Source organism: Epinephelus lanceolatus, chromosome 11, assembly GCF_041903045.1.
Source record: "Epinephelus lanceolatus isolate andai-2023 chromosome 11, ASM4190304v1, whole genome shotgun sequence".
In the NCBI taxonomy this organism is placed as follows: Eukaryota; Metazoa; Chordata; class Actinopteri; order Perciformes; family Serranidae; genus Epinephelus; species Epinephelus lanceolatus.
In genome coordinates, this window is record NC_135744.1 from 16,091,133 (window position 1) to 16,110,491 (window position 19,359).

At 42.7% G+C, this 19,359-nt stretch overlaps 1 protein-coding gene across 1 annotated transcript in view; it reads right to left on the minus strand.

Annotated features, from left to right (window-relative positions):
- Positions 1-19,011, minus strand: part of vps37d (VPS37D subunit of ESCRT-I) — a 63,526-nt gene extending 44,515 nt beyond the window's left edge. The window contains exons 1-2 of the mRNA XM_033639343.2: positions 18,763-19,011; positions 3,071-3,242 (exon numbers count right to left, since the gene is read on the minus strand). Of these exons, the coding sequence (XP_033495234.1) occupies positions 3,071-3,242; positions 18,763-18,894 (304 nt within the window). The 5' untranslated portion in view covers positions 18,895-19,011. The remainder of the gene's footprint in view (positions 1-3,070; positions 3,243-18,762) is intronic.
- Between the last annotated feature and the right edge of the window lie 348 nt (positions 19,012-19,359).

The window sequence follows — 19,359 nt, forward strand, 5'->3', positions numbered from 1 at the left end:
ATTGTGTAACTGTAAAGGGAAACATCGACTCTTTGATTAGTTAGTGATACCATATTTGACACTGCGTGCTGATGTTATAAATAGCACTGTGGCTGTGCCGAAAATATCTCAAAGTGATCTGATGCTGTCGACATTTGACCCATTATCCATTAATATTAAAAAACAGTCCTCAAGACAAAATAAAAACCATACATAATGCTGCCTTTTATCAGTTAGTGTTTCATAGTGATTTATTTTACTTTTGAAAGAAGTAATAAAATGTTCAAACATAACATATCTGCAAAAGCTTCACTGACAACCTCTGTTTCTTTTCTCTACAATATCCTCTTGCAATAAAATAACAACTAAAACATTATTAAAGATTTTTTTAGCTATGTTGAAGCACTTGAAGCTTTTAGAAAAGGTTTAGGAAAAGATCATGGTCTTGGTTTGATATTGTTAACTTCAACAGTGGCTTGAAGCACAAAACTAGACATGTTTATTTCATTAAACATTAAACTTCACAAACATTATTATAATTTAACCAAAATGATCTTTTCCCAAACACTAAAGTGCTTTTGTTGCCCGCACACCTGGGACTGTGGCAGAAACATCCTGTGCTGTTTATACCCACTATGCGCCCGGAGCACCTCTCTTAAATATTAAAAAAAATGTCTCTGAAAATTATCCTGGCAACAAATACATTTACTTCAAAATCTATTTGCAAATTAGTAGTATACAGACTAGGAATGTCAACTACTTTCAATTAATATTCTTGACCTTTTACGCATGTTGGTTTATAGTTTAATTTGCACAAACACACACTCTGCTAATGGCTTGACAGCAACCTGCTGCGGCCAGCAGCGCCATGATGCAACTTCTGGGATGTGCCAACCAAAACCCTGCACATCTCAGCCACTGAGATACTTGCCATACTTGCCCAATAGCCAAAGACAGACAGTCAGAAACACAGCCTCTGATTGGTCCAAAAGTCAAAAACACAGCCTTTGATTGATCCATTAAACAGAAACACAGCCTCTGATTGGTCCATTAGTCAGAAACACAGTCTCTGATTGGTCTATTAGTAAGAAACAGTCTCCGATTGGTTCATTAGTCAGAAACACAGCATCTGATTGGTCCACAGAAACACAGCCTCTGATTGGTCCAAAAGTCAAAAACACAGTCTCTGTTTGGTTCATTAGTCAGAAACACAGCGTCTGACTGGTCGACAGAAACACAGCCTCTGATTGGGCCACAAGTCAGAAACAGAGGCTGGTCGACAGAAACACAGCCTCTGATTGGGCCACAAGTCAGAAACAGAGCCTCTGATTGGTCCATTAGTCAGAAACACAGCTTTTGACATGTGATGTCAGATTTGTCATTATCGATTTATTTTACAAAGTCTCCAAAAAGACACTGTGGTTCAAGGCTGGATTACAACGTTTCTGAAAGGGACATGATCACATCGGAGCCGTCATTGGAGCAACACATGATCAACGTTAGCTTCTGAGCAAAAATAGCTCCACTTCAGTGAAACATTTACTTTTCCACTTGCCCGCTTGGACAACCGCTCAGTTTAAAAGTCAGTGTCGATGACTGGCAACTCGGCTAACAGCACAAACAAGCAGACAGACATAGATGCCAATAATGGTTGTGAGAAACTGTCTGTAGAAACACTCCAGAGAAACACTCAAGGTCTCAACTCCACACTCTGCCAGCTTTCTCTGGTCACAGATCCCCATCCTCCGAACAGCAGGATGTATTAAACAATGCAGCTGTCTGCCTTGATCCACTCCACAGTTTGTCTCTGCTGCGATTGCTCGCCTCCAAAGAAACCCTCCTCATTCATCTTTTTTCCTTTTTTCTTCCCTTGTTGTAACAAATGAGAATCAGATGTTTTGCAGAGGAAGGACGGACCCCCACCCATCCTGCTTCGCTGGGGAGGTGGGACAGCATCTGCGTAATGTGCACACACATTGACAGGAAGTTTAACATTCCACCCAACTTCCATCACTGGCCGGCAGCTGAGGCTGTTGCACAAAATCTGGCAACATCTCTTCATCACAGTAAACTAAGAACTGGGCTCGCTCCATAAAAGCTTATACTCGACTGTCATAAATAAGTAGCAGTTGACATTACCTATGGAAATTAATGCAGCAGGATTTATGTTATCACCTGCTCTTGGCTTGGCTCCGTACACTGTGAGGAATTTCTAAAGCTTGCCCATGAGGCTTAAAATTTAGGGCCTAGGCTTAAGAAGACATCCTCTGGTGCTGCCCTATAGCTGCCCCGTCAAAAAGCATGACTCGCCTAAACAAAGACAAGGCCCCTTTCACCCCGCAAATTCCTTGACAACTGCTGCAAGCTTCCTGCTGGCATTTGATATGCTCCATTTCGTTCCCATGACCAAAACTCCAGTCATGCTGAGGCTTTCTGTGAGCAGTTGAAGGCTCGTCTCACTGACGCTCTGAAGCTTTTCTGTACTGTGATGTGAAACGTCCCTTATTCTCCGCACTAGCAAGAGTGTCACAGCGAGTCAGAAGTGATTGAATTTTGCTTTCTATGCGCCTAAAGCGTGCAGTAAAGGCTGTGTGTCCTACGGCAATTACAAGGTAAGACAATGAGGAGCCACTGTGGGAGCTTGTGTATAATTAGCTTTAAACTAAAGTGGTTGGGACGCAACCTTTTCTTCAGTTTTCTGCGATGTCTTCTTTTGGTTTGTTTTCACTGAAGTCTACATAAAACCTTATGAGAGCTCTGCGGTCGTTTAAGTAAATAAGGACCACGACAACGGTCTGCTGTTTAAGGTCATAGAGGGAAAAAAAAAAAAAAAAAAGGTCCTATCGCAAGAAAAATGGCTTTGAGGATGCAGCTCTTCAGTGCTACACTTTGACTTAGCGAGGCCATATTTACCCATCTAGTGCTGGAATCTGAACCAGCGACCTTGTCATCACAACCACACTCCCCTTGACTTATGTCTCAACAGTGATCGTCCACTGGCACCCTATATGAAACCAGAAACACTCCCCTCACCACCCTACCCCAACCCCCCCTCCTCCTCTTTGTCTCTTCAGCGGTGGGTCAAACTCACCAAGCTGACTCTGTTTTTCCCAGCATGTGGTTGCCAGGTTGGACAGTTCCCGGTATTTCTCCGCCAGTTGGAGTTTGCCGTTATAAAGGCGGGGTCGTCGGGCGAGGCTCTCCTCGGCCAAGCTCCGATTGGTCGTCTGCAGTGTCTCTCTGTCCACTTGAAGGTCCTGAAACTGAACAGAAGTACAAAGTCAACAAATGCAAGACAAGTCTATCATGCGTGACAGAGCTGTGTAGTTGTGCATATGCTGCTGCTCTGAATTATGTACAGAATATTATGAAATTGTGTAAAACACAAGTGGATTAGGCAGAGATTTTATTTTGAAGTATATATGTTGACTCTTATGGGTGTCAATATGTTTTTATGTAAAATCCATACACTTTTATTCGATAATGTTCTGTTTTCTCATAGGAAATATAGCGTTTTCTTTAATTTTACAAACTGTGTGTGTGTTCACTTAACTTCCTCTTTTCAATCAGGAGTTTCCCTGGAAGATGTGCATCTTCTTTGCTCTGGTTACATTCACTATTTTTGATTTATATTAGAGCTTCAACGATAAATCGATGCACAGAAGATAAATCTGCAAGTATTTTGATGTTGGATCAAACATTTCAGGGTCCAGTTTGTAGGATTTGGCAGCATCCAATGGTGAGTTTGTGAGTGAGAGTACAAAGCATGTAGTAGAACTACAGTGGCCAACGCAAAAACACGAATGGCCCCATCTAAAGCCAGTGTTTGGTTTGTCCGTTCTGGGCTATTGTAGAGCAACATGGCGGACCCTGTGAGAGAAGGCCAAGCCCACAGGACCAGTGCTGGGCTTTAAAGCTAATTTAACGTAGAATTACAACTTCTGAGTCCGTCACGTGATGACACTTGGCCCGAAAAGACTTTTCCCATAGACTTTCGTTGTGAAAAAGACGACTGTAAATCAGTGGAAACATTTCTTTTGGTGTCACAACAATGTCCTGAAAATTATATCTTGATATTTTTCGGCTCGATACACGATATATATCTTGATATCTTTAAATCTCCTAAAAAGCATTTCATTAATGCTAGGACTGGAAAACAAGAACGAACATTACATTTCTGACCAAATATCCCATCTGATGCTACAAAGTTTTATGGATGACTTCTATTGTTGCTGTTGTTGTTTAAGAAAAATATTAACACAATGAGATTTTTGATCAATAATCATCAATATTGTGGATAATGACTAAGTGGGTTAGGGCAAGCGTTAAAACAAATAGAAAAGTCTGGTAAGTTGATAAATTTACATCATTTAACTGTATTGCAGCCTTTAAAATGGAGGGGAAAAAACACCATTATCACCATATAATATCACCAATATATATCAAAGATCTAAGACAATATATCTTGTATCTTAATAACAATATAATATCTTCATATTGTCCAGCCCTCATCACAACCCCTGAAAAATGACTAATTTCACTCACACGATAACATTTCTAAAGTCTAGAAGAGACGCACAATCAAACAATTTCATCTCCATTCCAGTTAGCGGAGGGCTAAACCATAAGTTAGCTGCTCGCAAGTATCTAATGCACTCGCCCTAGTGGCCCCACAGTGCGGAAGATACGGGTAATTTCATTGCATGGAAATTTAGCTTTTTGATTTCATGCGTCACTGAACAACTTTGATAGGAATGAAAGGGGCCTGCCTCCAACACTGTATTCAGCTCTTTTTATACATACATGGAGAGGACCTGCTCCGTATGTACATACAATCAGCTCATTTTAAGGTAACAAAAACACAACAATTCTTATTTTCAGGTGACTTTAAACTAGCAACAACATAGCTGTGAATGCAGTATACCAGTGCTGCTAATAGATGCCCAAAAATCCTACACACTGGACCTTCAAGTCATTTTTAAATAAATACTTAGATCAATAATGTTGGGATTTGTTGCTTTGTTATATCTATATTATTGTACATGGAATATCTCTGTATTTGGACTGTTGATTGGACAAAAGAGACATTTTGAGCTCTTGTGCATTGTGATGGACAATTTTTCCACTTTTTTTCTGACATCTTGAAGACTAATTGACTCTGTTCATGGTGTTACAGAGGTGCAGAGGGCATTTATGCAGCAGGGACCCTGTGAATGTTTGTTTCTCTACAATTGCAGGAAAGTTATGTGGGTGCCTTGCAATAAATTGCTGAAAGACGGCCCCAGTGGTTCTTGTTTCCTATACAACAGAGTTAGACTCCAGCTGCATGAACTCATGCGCCCTGAATCACCCCAGAGCGGGGAGGAAATCACGGTTGGACTGAGATAGCGGTTTGAATCACTGTTTGAGGCAGACTACTTTATCTTCTGCTGCTGACAAATGGAGGCTGCACAGGACACTGAATCACCCGAAGGTGAAGTGTACCTGCTGAAGGGAAGAGGGTCAAGCAGTCACATTTTCAAGACAGAACAACCCTGGAGATTACACTGATGTCCTTCCAGTCAGAGGCCTGCTTCTTAAACCATCATCAGCATCAATGGACAAACCAGACTTCTACTTCAGCAGAGCCCAAACAGACAATGATCAGAAGGAGGAAGCTGCGACAACTGCACAAGTTAACACCAGACATCAATCTATAAAGTAGGTCGTTTATTTATGACTTACAAATGGCCATTTTTAGTCGAAATCAAAGCATTTTGGAATGAAACCCTTTGAGCATTTGAGTTGGCTGAGCTTGAAAATTATGCTTTTTGGAAAGCGAGTTTTGAAAGCCAGAGCTGTCAACGCTAAGGCAATGACTCTGACATATCAGTCACAGGAGTCACCTTTCTGCACAACGGGGACTTTTACTGTTGATAGTTTCTCTACATTTTGCTGGTGATACTTCTGGACTATTACTTAAAGCTTTGGTAGAGAGTATAATGTGGTTTCAACAGGCAAAAATCCCATAATATACTTTGAGCATATCGCAGTTTAAGTGGACTGAATGAAAATATTGACAAAGCATTGCAGAGACAGATAGAAAATGTTGCTAATAATTTAGCCTTCTGCTAATCGGAGTGTAAGGTTTACAACTACAGCTTCAAGTTTACGTTTATGTAGCTGCGGTGGCAGTAGTTCAGTTCATAGGGAGCATAGAGTGGTAGCTGGAGAGGTGCCAGCTCGCTTCCTGGGCACTAGGTGTTTGTGCAGGTGTGTGTATTTTCGGGCCTGTGTGTATATGACAACAGAGTGAAAAAAATTAATTTCCCCTAGGGAATGAATAATAAAGTATTAAAAAAGTATATCAAACTTTAACTGGAGACTCAAATCACAGTGTATCCTCTGCTCCACGTTGCTACAGACCACTTCACGAAGAGAAGAGTGGGCAGCAGCTCCGCAGACGGACCCCCAGTCAGCAGCTACAGCAACCCAAGTCCCGCCAGCGCAAACCCCAGCTCCGAGGGACCAGACAGCCCTGACTCCCTGCTGGATCAGCAAACTTTCTGCTGCTGCTGTTACACGTAGATTAGATACAGCACTGCTGCTGGCCATCAGCCTGCTGCGACACCCGGTGCTAGCGGAATTTAAGCCACTTCAGATGTGACTGAGGGTCCATTTCCACTTTCCTCCCAAGGAGGCAGTCTACAGCTGCAGGGCGCAAGGTAAAGGGATGGTGGGGTGGATAGCAGCTAATTCTTGTCTCATTTGTGGTCTGATAAACAGAGAAAGAGGGAGAGCAGGGCAAGGAGGGGCTGAGGGAATGAGCTGCACCCAACTGTACAATGAAACACTATAAAATAAATCAATGCATGTGAGACAATGGGTTACTGTATGAAGCACAGGCTTAGGACTGAGAGGGGAGTGAGGCGAGCTGCAGGAGGAGGGTGTACTTTCAATTTTTTTTCCAGATTTCTGCCTACACTGGCTTAAAGTAGGATCTAAAATACAGGCTTTTACTCATGTCAGTATTTTTACATTGTTATGCTAATACTTTTACTCAAATAAAAGATCTGAGTGCCTCTTCCATCACTATAATACAGGCCTTTACAGTGTGATGTAGCTGCACTGGTGCTTAATAAGTCTAATATATATTTCATAAAAATGTGACATTGGGATTCAAAGGTCACAATACAGGATGTTTATGGCCTCAACGTGCTGCTGGGGAAGAGAGAGATGGTGGTCTGGGTATGCGTAAATGGGGGGAGGGGTCACTGTCACCAGACCATAAGAAAGCTATAAATAATTCAGATGAATGCCACTCCCCTCAAGTCTTGCCAAACAATACTGCCACTGCAGCGCTGTGAAGGAACAGTCAGTGTCTCAAACACTGTCTCAAAGCCACTTTGTGAGCTTCACACTCCAAATATCTGAATCTGTTTGACTATCACATCAAGTCGCAGCACTCCTGCGATTCTGCCCAGCCGGATACTTTTCCTGCTCAATTGCTTTCTTTGAACAGTCAGTCACTTAGAGCCCGAAGGCCATTTCATTGGGTCCAGCGCTGTACGGGGCATCTGTCTCACATTTTACGGGTCATCAAAAGGATGTATGAGTCCCAAGTTTAGAGGAATTTGCAGAATGTGCCCTGCAGTCAAAAGAAGGTCTGTCTGAGAGCAGAGAGAGATACCACAGATCTGATGTTCATTCTGAAAAATGTTCCTGCGAGAATAAAGATAACACAGCTTGTTTCAGATCTACAGCCCAATCATATGTCCTTAAACATGAGTCAAAACGGACGCTCCATTTCCTGCTTTGGCTCGTCCACCCCGTTTATCAAACAACAACTGCTGCAGTCTTTGGGGAGTGAGTGTTTTTTGTGTTTTGATACACAGGCTGTAAAGCCGGGCTGTCACACTGTTTACCGACTCTGACAAATGACACTCTGGGAGCACTTAAGTGTTGGGAGTTCTGGACCGGAGACGGCAAGGAGCAGCCGCACCACTGTTGTTTTCTGCGGTTCAACATGTCTGACCACATGAAATACAGTAAATAGGTGTTACTCTTTTATCTGAAATGAGGCTCAAGCTTAATTAAGCTTCTGCAGTCCAAAGCCATCAATTTAACATTCAGGCTGAGATGAAATTGACCGGGTGCTGAAGTCTTTTCCATGAAAGAGAATTCTTCATGTAACACCAGGCCAAGTAGAAATAAAGGGCCAGCTTGATAAGTCTCTCTTTGCACCATGTGGGATGAGTTTAAAGCAGCTGTAATTCATATATTTTATTAAAATAACAGATGTGTAACGTGCAAGTTCTGATAAACCCACTCTGCACTACCTGCTCAGCATTAAACAACAGACACTCAGAGTTAGTGACTACTTAATGAGCTTCATGGTGCATTTAGTAGATATTTTTCTCAGGAGTTGGTCGAGACCAAGAGTGAATATCGGACTTTCATTCACCAAGTTGACAGAAACACAACTCAGGATAAACGCTAATGTTGCTCTGTGTCTGCTGGAGGGGTAAATAGGCAACCACTTGCTAATACATCCATCCATCCATCCATTTTCTGTAACGCTTATAAACCTCTTAAGTGCCACGAGGGGGCGGGGGGTTCTGGAGCCTATCCCAGCTGACACTGGATGAGAGACGGGGTACACCCTGGACAGGTTGCCAGAATATCACAGGGCTGACACATAAGCCCCTTTTACACTGCCTGTTCAAGTTATTTTGCCTCGCTGTTTTGTTTTGTTTTTTTAATAAAAAGGTACAGCCACAGAATGGGAGGACAGAGATGGGGCAACAAGCTGTCTTGCCTTTATGCCGACAGTGAAAGTAGTAACAGTGCTGAATCAATGTGTGTGTAAAGGCCCTGACACACCAAGCCGATGGTCAGTAGTAAGTCAATGTTGAGCCGTTGGTGGGTGGCTGTCGCCGTAGTTGGTGTGGTGTGTCCCACACCCTTGGCTTTTTTTCGGACGATTCAGTATGTTGAATTGCTGTCAGAGACAGAAGTGTGGGGTGGTATACCCTGGACAGGTCGCCAGGTTGCCTTGCTGTTCTTTATAAAAAGGGACAGTGACAGAATGGGGGGACGTTTGTCTCGCATGCAGCGGAGGGAGCAACAGTAGTGAATCAACATCTGTGTAAAGGCCCCGACACACCAAGTCAAAGGTCAGCCACCGGTCAATGTTGGACCGTTGGTGGGCATCTTTTGCCCTCGTCTTTGCAGTGTGGCACTCATTGACCTCTGTTGGCCCTTGTCAGCTTTTGTTCGGCCAATTCAGCATGTTGAATCGACGTCGGAGATGGTGGAGCACTTCGGTGAATAAAAATCACTCTAATTGGCTGTTCAGCTCAGCGCACGAGAAGAGAAACAGAACTGAGGAAAGTAAACAAACAGCCAAAGTCAAGAGGTAACAAGACCAAAATAAATTTGCTATATGAGGTAAAATTATTTTTGGTGATGGTTTGTGTTATTGATCAAAGGCGCGGGGCAAATATGCTTTATTCTTTCAACACTGGAATGCACTGGTAATGTGCTATCTAGCTTCATGACGTTCTTCCGGTTTCCCTTTTTGAATGATGAATACAGACTACCGCTGGTGCTGTGGTGTCTGCTGGTGTGGAGAGTTATTTCTTCTCACGCAAGTGCAAAACTTGCTGCTACTTGACCTTCAGCTGTACTCTTTGCAGTGGTCATGTGCAACTTTAAGGCTGAGACACAGGCGTAGTGAGGTGACACGACAGTCGGCTTTTGTCGCCACTAGTCCTTTGTTATCGGTTTGGTGTGTCTGGGCCTTAAAAGGGACAGCTGGCAGGACAGGACCATGGACAGGACGGGTGTGATGTTTTGACGATGTATTTGACAAGCCCTTAAGTACGAATTCAAAGAAGACGAACAGCAACTGAAAATGTCTGCAAACTGGGGAGTCGATGAGGTCAGGAAGCTCCTTACCCTCCAAGCAGAGGGCAAGATCAACCCCTATATAACAGGGACAGTAAATAATCGTCACTGCAATGTTCGGCCATTGTTATTGTTAGCAAGCGCTGCCAGACAGCGACAGTTAGATGTCAAAATAGAGGCTGATGTTGTTGTCAGACCCTTCACGCCAGCATGCTGTCTAAAACAACACACTGGGGCGGCATGATGTCGCCATTGTTTGGTTCTGAGTAAAAAAAGCAAACATAACGAAGGGTCTTGGTGCCAGCTCTGGAGACAGACAACCATTCATGCTTACATTCACCAGTCATCAGTTAACCTAGCCTGTATGTCTTTGGACTGTGGGAGGAAGCCTGGAAAAAACCTGGACAACCAACGCATGCTCTCCTCATTTATCTCTAAATATTCCCTTTAATGCTGTCTACACACAAGCAGCTGCTCAATGACTTTTCCTTGACAAAATAGTCTTAAAAGGATTCATTTTGATTTTAATCTGGAACTATCTGATCAGAGAATAAATAAATGAAATTACAAATCTGACCAGGCTTTCAAGATCATTTTTTTGTATGTTTACTAAGTGCTGCAGACACATTTAGGTCTGTATCAAAAACATTTTGAGGTTTGATAACGCACTGGGCAATTTGATGGGGTACAAGGGGGGACGAGGGGGGATGGCATCTAGGCTTGTGCCGGTTTGAAAATTTTCCAACCGGTTTGATTTAAAGCCAAATGTCTAACCGAACCAATATATCGAATTATATACCTAATTTTACCACTGGGGGTCGCATTTGAGCTATTTTTCCCAATAAAAGCCCATTATAAGTGTAATGCGCTTCCAATCCACTAGGTGGCGGTAATGCTGTATTAACCGCCAATACACACAAGAAGAAGACGCAGAAGGACACCAAGGAACCTTCCTCCAACTCCGCTCTCTCAGTGGAGACACGGCGGTTGGGAGGGCCGAGCGAGAGGACGTTCCTGTAGTAGTTCCAGCCCCCCAAATAGTACCAGGAACTTTTTCAGTGGAAACGGGTTACTAGGGCAACAAACTGAATGACTGCTGACTCCCTCGCACTTTTCCCAGCCCCAATGAAATTTGATCTCTCGCAGCAGCAGCAGACAGCTGAGCAGAGCGGAGCTGCGGAGTCCCTCTGAAGCCTCTGAGACAAACTAAACAAAACACTTGTAGGCTCCTCCACTCCATTTATAAACAAACGCAAACCTTAATAAGTTGTCTTAATGCATGTTACAATGCAAGATAAGTTGAATATAGTCCCTTGACACCCCGCCAATGTGAAAAGCTTTTTTTTTTTCTCCTCCGGTTTATATGGTTGACGTGAATTAAACTGGGTGGAGCTCTTAAACCGGACCGAACCAGTTAAACCAGAAATCGGCATAGGCCTAACGGCATCCCCCTTTTAAGCCTGCCATCCCTCTCCATTGCCCAGGTTTGGACCCATCTGGAGCCAGACCTATAACCAGTAAATTGTTGAGAATTATTCAATTTTAACGTGGCACTTCTCATTTAGCCAGCGCCAAAATTGTAGCATTGGTTTAGCAACCAATTGCATGCGTTCAATCATCTCACACGAGGCTACTAAGCCAATCAAATCTGGGCATTTCAATGAGCACTGCAACTCAAGTGAGTGACATACACACACAGAAGCCCTTTTTACAATGCCTGTTCAAGGCGGGAATTTCACACCATTATTCTACCTTGCCATTTTGTAGAAAAGGTATAATCGGGGAATGGGGGGACAGAGTTGTCTTGCCTTTAAGCCAGCATCGGAGGTAGTAACAACTCCGAAACAATGGACGACTTGACAGATCAGGAAGAAAGAAAAAGACTCGCAACACTGTAGCTGCTCCCAATAAAAAAAAAAATATATATATATATATATATATATATATATACACAATACAGGCCAAAAGTTTGGACACACCTTCTCATTCAATGCGTTTTCTTTATTTTCATGACTATTTACATTGTAGATTCTCACTGAAGGCATCAAAACTATGAATGAACACATGCGGAGTTATGTACTTAACAAAAAAAGGTGAAATAACTGAAAACATGTTTTATATTCTAGTTTCTTCAAAATAGCCACCCTTTGCTCTGATTACTGCTTTGCACACTCTTGGCATTCTCTCCATGAGCTTCAAGAGGTAGTCACCTGAAATGGTTTCCACTTCACAGGTGTGCCTTATCAGGGTTAATTAGTGGAATTTCTTGCTTTATCAATGGGGTTGGGACCATCAGTTGTGTTGTGCAGAAGTCAGGTTAATACACAGCCGACAGCCCTATTGGACAACTGTTAAAATTCATATTATGGCAAGAACCAATCAGCTAACTAAAGAAAAACGAGTGGCCATCATTACTTTAAGAAATGAAGGTCAGTCAGTCCGGAAAATTGCAAAAACTTTAAATGTGTCCCCAAGTGGAGTCGCAAAAACCATCAAGCGCTACCACTGCTAAGGAGAGGCAACAAGCAGAAGAGATTTGTTTGGGCCAAGAAACACAAGGAATGGACATTAGACCAGTGGAAATCTGTGCTTTGGTCTGATGAGTCCAAATTTGACATCTTTGGTTCCAACCGCCGTGTCTTTGTGAGACGCAGAAAAGGTGAACGGATGGATTCCACATGCCTGGTTCCCACTGTGAAGCATGGAGGAGGAGGTGTGATGGTGTGGGGGTGTTTTGCTGGTGACACTGTTGGGGATTTATTCAAAATTGAAGGCACACTGAACCAGCATGGCTACCACAGCATCCTGCAGCGACATGCCATCCCATCCGGTTTGCGTTTAGTTGGACCATCATTTATTTTTCAACAGGACAATGACCCCAAACACACCTCCAGGCTGTGTAAGGGCTATTTGACCAAGAAGGAGAGTGATGGAGTGCTGCGGCAGATGACCTGGCCTCCACAGTCACCGGACCTGAACCCAATCGAGATGGTTTGGGGTGAGCTGGACCGCAGAGTGAAGGCAAAGGGGCCAACAAGTGCTAAACACCTCTGGGAACTCCTTCAAGACTGTTGGAAAACCATTTCAGGTGACTACCTCTTGAAGCTCATGGAGAGAATGCCAAGAGTGTGCAAAGCAGTAATCAGAGCAAAGGGTGGCTATTTTGAAGAAACTAGAATATAAAACATGTTTTCAGTTATTTCACCTTTTTTTGTTAAGTACATAACTCCACATGTGTTCATTCATAGTTTTGATGCCTTCAGTGAGAATCTACAATGTAAATAGTCATGAAAATAAAGAAAACGCATTGAATGAGAAGGTGTGTCCAAACTTTTGGCCTGTACTGTATATTATATATATATACACACACTTTATCCTATCATCAAAGTATAAAAGGACAATGTTTCGAGCCTACCGGCTCTTCATCAGGTCACTCCTGTTGAGACATCTCAGCTGGTCACATTTATAACATTAGCAGGTAACACCCATGGGTGTGGTCAACACATCAATGAATCAATCAATCCATATAACAACAAATACATCACAACAAGAAATTAAAAATAGGGGTTAATCCCGCATAGAAGTCAGCCTTAATGGTCCTGAAAAAAACAAAATAACCACCATTGACAGCAGTAACTCCTTAAAAAGGAAACAGAGAGGAGGCTGATAATAAACCTAATCTAAAGCCTCATAATATGTGCAAAGTGTTAGAGCAAATCTCTCTGTAATCACATAGCTTAACTTTATCTAAGATGAGGACAATAATAATGTCAATATTCAAAGTAAGTAAACAAAAGAAGGAATAGCAAAAATATGTAGAAAAAACAGAAAATATACGAAAGAGCAACCATTATATTACCCAAAAAAAAGGTAGAAAAATACTTAATGAAGAAGAAAAAATATTTACAAAAAAAAAGTGAAAATACCTATAGAGGTGTTTTTTCACTCATCAATAGGCTACCTTACGAAAGGAAAGGTTTAATCGAAAAATCCTCATTTAAGCCGCGAGGAGCTCTGGTGTTAAGGTAATGTACCCAGTAAAGTTCTCGCTGGAGAAGGAGTTTCTCGGTGTCTCCTCTCCTTCTTCTCGGAAGAACCTGTTCCACACCCACATAGCGGAGAGAAGCAACAGGATGATTAAATTTATTAAAGTGTCTGGCGACTGAGCTCTTTTCATCTCCAGTGCGCATGCCACTGCGATGTTCTGCAGTACGAGTTTTTTGTGTTTTCCCTACATAGGCCAGTCTACAGGGGCACTTAAGTAAATAAATGACGTTAGTAGTAGAGCATGTTATTTTTCCTTTTATTCTGATGGTTTTTCCACTAATATGATGGTTAAAATGAGTCATTTCGTTGGTGAAATTGCATTGTGTGCAAGAATTGCACCTGAAATTACCCTGGAAACTGTCCAGGAATGTGACTGATTTTTTAGGTTTGTGATCTGAATTAACCACCCTGTCACCTATGTTAGGGGCTCGCCTGTATACCATCTGTGGTGGAGATTTAAATACCTTATCCAGAGATGGATCAGCGCTCAGGACATGCCAGTGTTTGATGATATTTTCAATTTCTTTCGCTTGTGTAGAGTAATGTAAAATGCAATGTATGGGGTTCTTATTAGGTTTTTTGGCAGTTGGTTTGAGACAATCCTCCTGTGTTTTTTTGGAATATATATCCTGTGCCTTTTTAATGGCAGTATCTTTGTAGCCCCAGTTTTTTAGTTTTTGTTTTAAACATGTGCTCTGTTCTTCATATGCCTCATCTGACAGATCCCCAAAAGTGAAGCCAAAACATCTGGATCACCCCCTGGTGGCAGGCTGTAGTACAGGTCATAAAGCCCGCCTACTCCATGTGAGTGGTGGGACATGGGCCAAACTAAAAACTCAAAGTACAACTAAATGTTTTACCAAAGATGGTGTGTGTCATTTCAGGTAGCCGTTATCACACTGTTGTATGTTCAAGTGTTAAGTTTGAACTCAACATGGCAAAGATGGCAACTGCGCAGTCTCTGGCTGCAAATGACGTCACCGGCGTAAGATGGCAGCGGCCGTATCGGGATATTTTGGCTTCATTTTTGTGCAGTGGGGGTAAGTGCAGACACATCATACGTCTTTGTGTACAGTCTATGACCATGGGCAGCACGGGTGTGACATTTTGATGACGTATTATGTGTGTGAGCCATTGCAGGTTATTTAAAAAATAGCTAGCAGCAGTTAGCAGCTAACCCACGAAGAACAGCATCCAAAAATGTCCGCAAATTGGGAAAACAATGAAGTCCAGGAGCTCCTTGCCCTCCGAGCAGAGGACGAGATCATTCGCTATATAACAAGGGATGGCAAATGACTGTTAATGCTATGTCAATGCCACTGTTATTATTAATAGAGCACTGCGGACACGTATATGTCACACTAGAGACTGATACTGTTGTGTTAAATGTCATGCCCTTCATGCCTCTTTTGCTTCCGTGATGCCAGCATGCTGTTTAAAATCATCACACACTGGAGCAGAAAGATGCTGCCATTGTTTGTTTCTGTGCAAAAATGCAAAGACAGCATAAAGAAGGGACTTCATAGTTATCCTATAGGGCAACCTCTGTGTTCAAAGGGCCAGAGAGACAAGAGACAGTCTGCGAAATAAATGAGTCAGAGACAAGTGTTTTCACGTGGCATCCCCCTGTTAAAGGAGCTATATGTAAGAAATCTAAAGCAAATAGTCGTAAATTCATCCTAATATGTCACAGAGACTAAGGAATAATGTTCATATAACATACTGATCTCACCGACAACAATAGTACAGCCAGAATATTCGCATTTAAAAAAAAATTTACGGCCTGCAAATCATGTTTATGTTTTGAATTTGTGTTTTGGCCTGTTGCGCCACCCACCGACCTACCAACCAGTCACGCAGTCAGTGGAGTCTCAGCATCAGTTACAGTTACGACTGAGCTACAATGGCTGACGGTGCGACTAAACCCAAACGACCGTTATGATTCCCAAAAATGCCAAGACAAAACTCGAGGCAAAGCGAGGGTCTATATAGGAGATGCTTTTGAACGGTGGAGACTGTTGAAAGCGGAGAAGAATTTGAAATCAGATATCAAAGTGGCTACTCTTCTCCTCGACAGGTAAGCTTTAGCCAAAGTTGGCTAACTAGCATCATAGCTAGACAGGGATGGACATTTCGAATACTTTCAACTGTTATTCATTTTCGATCATACATTGTAGGCCATGTGCAGGTGGGTCATCGACCCAACTGATTTTTTTGAGAAACAAACATTAGCAGCATGGCAAGCAGCATTAGCAGCGTCCTGGTACATAGCATTAGCAGCCGGCTCCTCCTCAGCTGTAGCAGAGAAGCCGGACTTGCTCGAACGGCCTGCTGGAAAACCAAAGATCAAGGACGCGGCCACGGCAGCCGCCCGTGGGCAAACAAATCACCCCCAATTTCCACCAGATGCGTGTTGGTTGCGTCTCCACTCCAGTACGGCAGCGGAGCTGATAGGCTTCAATTCTAGTCAATGTGTGTGTTTCCACCAGCTGCGGTTGTGCTGCGTTCCGGCTCCGTCTCAGCTGCGACACTCCGGAGTCCTCTGCAACAGATACGCAGGACTTCTATTTTTGCTGGACCCCGGAGCACAACGCAACAATTCAGCACAGAGCAGCAACCTCGAACCTGTAGGGGAGGGGGGGGCGGACACGACTCGCGGCAGTATTTTGAATTTGACTGCAGTAACCGTTTTGGCCACATTCTTAAATACAGCGCCTTTAACAATTAACAGATTGCCCACTGGACACTGCACTTGTGATTTTTTTTTTACCTCAGTTTGCTGATGTGTGTCTCAAAATGACTTCCAAAGCCTTAACAAAGCCTTATGCTATCTGATGTTTCAGATAATTGCACTGGGAATATTATGACATGACATATAACTCGCTGTGTGTGGAAGTTATTAATAAGAATATGAAGAATGCTTCACCAATAAGGCTGTAGCATTCATGATTATGAATCATCGTGAATGATTAAACCCAGTGGTTTACATAACATTCATTATTAGCATGAGATTAATGAATCATGCTGTCGCCAAGAGCTCATATGGGGAGGAGAGATGTGAAACCAGCCAGCCATGATACATGTAATATATGCTTTGATATTTTCTGTGTATAATTCAAGACTGGGAGACAGACTACTTATAGGATAAATGTCCTCTGCACAAACACAAGCTCTGTATTATTAGTAAATGACAGACAAATGGGAGCCTGAGTAAATAGTTGCTAAAACACCCTGAAGCTCTCTGGACCGTGGCTCTGAGTCACCCTGCTCTGCTCCCAGAGGGGGTAGTATTGTATGATCTCTTGGTGAGAGTCTACCACTGTGGCTCCATCATCCCAATTCATTCACAGAGCCAGGTTTCAAATGTCACATCCTGGGCGCCAAGAACCGGGCAAATGAGTAATGTCTCTCTTTGTTTTCTAAGCAAAATCACATTCAGCTTTTGGCATCTTAATAAATCATGAAAGAAGAGTGTGGTGGAGGACAGCGATGCAAATGTGCTTTTCAAAGTGGGGGTCCAAGCAACAGCAATAGTTGAATTTATTAATTATTTAACTCCTTGGATGCACAATCACAATGAGAACATGTATGATGACGACTATCCCACCCTGATTATGTTTCACTGCACACACTGTTGTTATCACTCCACCCATAGCTGTGAAAGCAATGCAATTCTATAGCCTCTTGAAGCCTGACTGAGAGTCTTTTCTGTTTGAGCACCCCCTCCAAGGTAAACCTCATCAAAATGGGGCCCATGAAAAAGTTTTGGAACCACTGATGCACCTTGGATCAGTGTGCGTGTGTGTGTGTGTGTGTGTGTGTGTGTGTGTGTGTGTGTGAGAGACAAAATAGAGGGATTCCGTATGGCTTCACGTCAGGAAGGTCATCATGTAGCCCCGAAACGTGCCTCTCTGACATGGAGAGTAAGGCACGTGGAACTCCATTAAAAATCTGTCATTTTTAATTTGTCGTGTTTAGACTCAAAGCTACACTCGCGAAATAATAGGTCTTAAGATGTTTTCTGATTGTCAAGAGACCACTGTTCAATTCGGCATAAGTCCAATACATCAAGAAGAAACTTACTGCAGTTAAAGTACACTTTAACTGCAGTAAAAGTGTACTTTAACTGCAGTAAAAGTGTACTTTAACTGCAGTAAAAGTAAAAGTACACTTTTATTGAGGATTAACTCTGATCGCCAGTCCGTCTTTTGAGCGAAGAGGACTGAGGACGACCAGTTGAAAAAGTTAAAATTGTATTAAAATAAGACATACTATGATTATTAAAGTGATGCCGAATTAAAAAGTACGCTATAAGGACTAGAATGATTTCTTAAGTCATCTTCTATCTAAGGTGCAAGTCCTCCAGCGGTTGAAGAAACTCCTAAATGCCAGATTTTTAAAGGGGGTTCGGCGCAAGGTCTCAAGCCAGTGCCACATAACGGCGCGTATGGGGTCTTCAACACATCGATATGATGCTTCCTGCACGATAAAATGCTTGTGAAATAAATCAATCACTTGAACAGATCGAATAAATGACGTTAACTTAATTTGTGTTTGATTTTCGCTTCAGTAACTAATAATTCACCACAAATATTAGGAGACCGGGGTTCATGGAAACGAAATTGGAAATCCGACCACTCGCCACGCAGACAATCGATGAGCCATGTAAAGCGGATTTGCGTTACACACCACACACCAAATGACATTAACGCCAATTTTTCATCGGTGAAAAAAAGGCAGAGTGTGAAAATGTCTGAAACCGCGACGTTAATGGAGAAATAAGAGGTTTAAAACAGCGCAAATTCCTCACGGCACTTTGGTTCAGCGGGGGAACAGAGGATACCTTACCTTCTCATTGAGTCGAAGGATTTGGTCCATTTTGTCGTCGTTTTGTAAAAGCTCCCTCAGCTCACTTGTGCTCAAAGCCCTGTAGCCGTCAGGACAAGAGTTGGACTCCTTCAGACCGGACATTTTATTCATTCAAAATGCGGCTGGAGACGGTTTAGGAAACATAAAGTCTGCACAGCGGTTACATCTCGCTCACATTGGAATGCGATGCGATCAGCCCGCATGCAGCGTCAAGACAGAGACCGTCACACTTCCTGTCAGCTCCTTCAAAATAAAACACGTTTCCCGCCTCGAGGCTCTCGAGTATGCGGAGGAGTTTGTGCAGCAGTGAGCCCCCTCAGTGTTAATGATACACAGGGCCGGATTATTGGACAATGGGCCCCTGGGCACATATATGTGAAAGGCCCCTCCACCTCCTCTACACAGGAGGAAGACACACAGAATGTGAGGTGGTTTTGAGTCTCTTTGTAGACGTCATGTATGGTTTTGTCATTTTGTGTCTCTTTGCTCATTCTTTGCATCTCATTGTGGTAGTAGTTATTGTGTGTCTTTCTGGTTGTTTTGTGTATCTTTGTTTTTGTAGTTATTTTGTGTCTT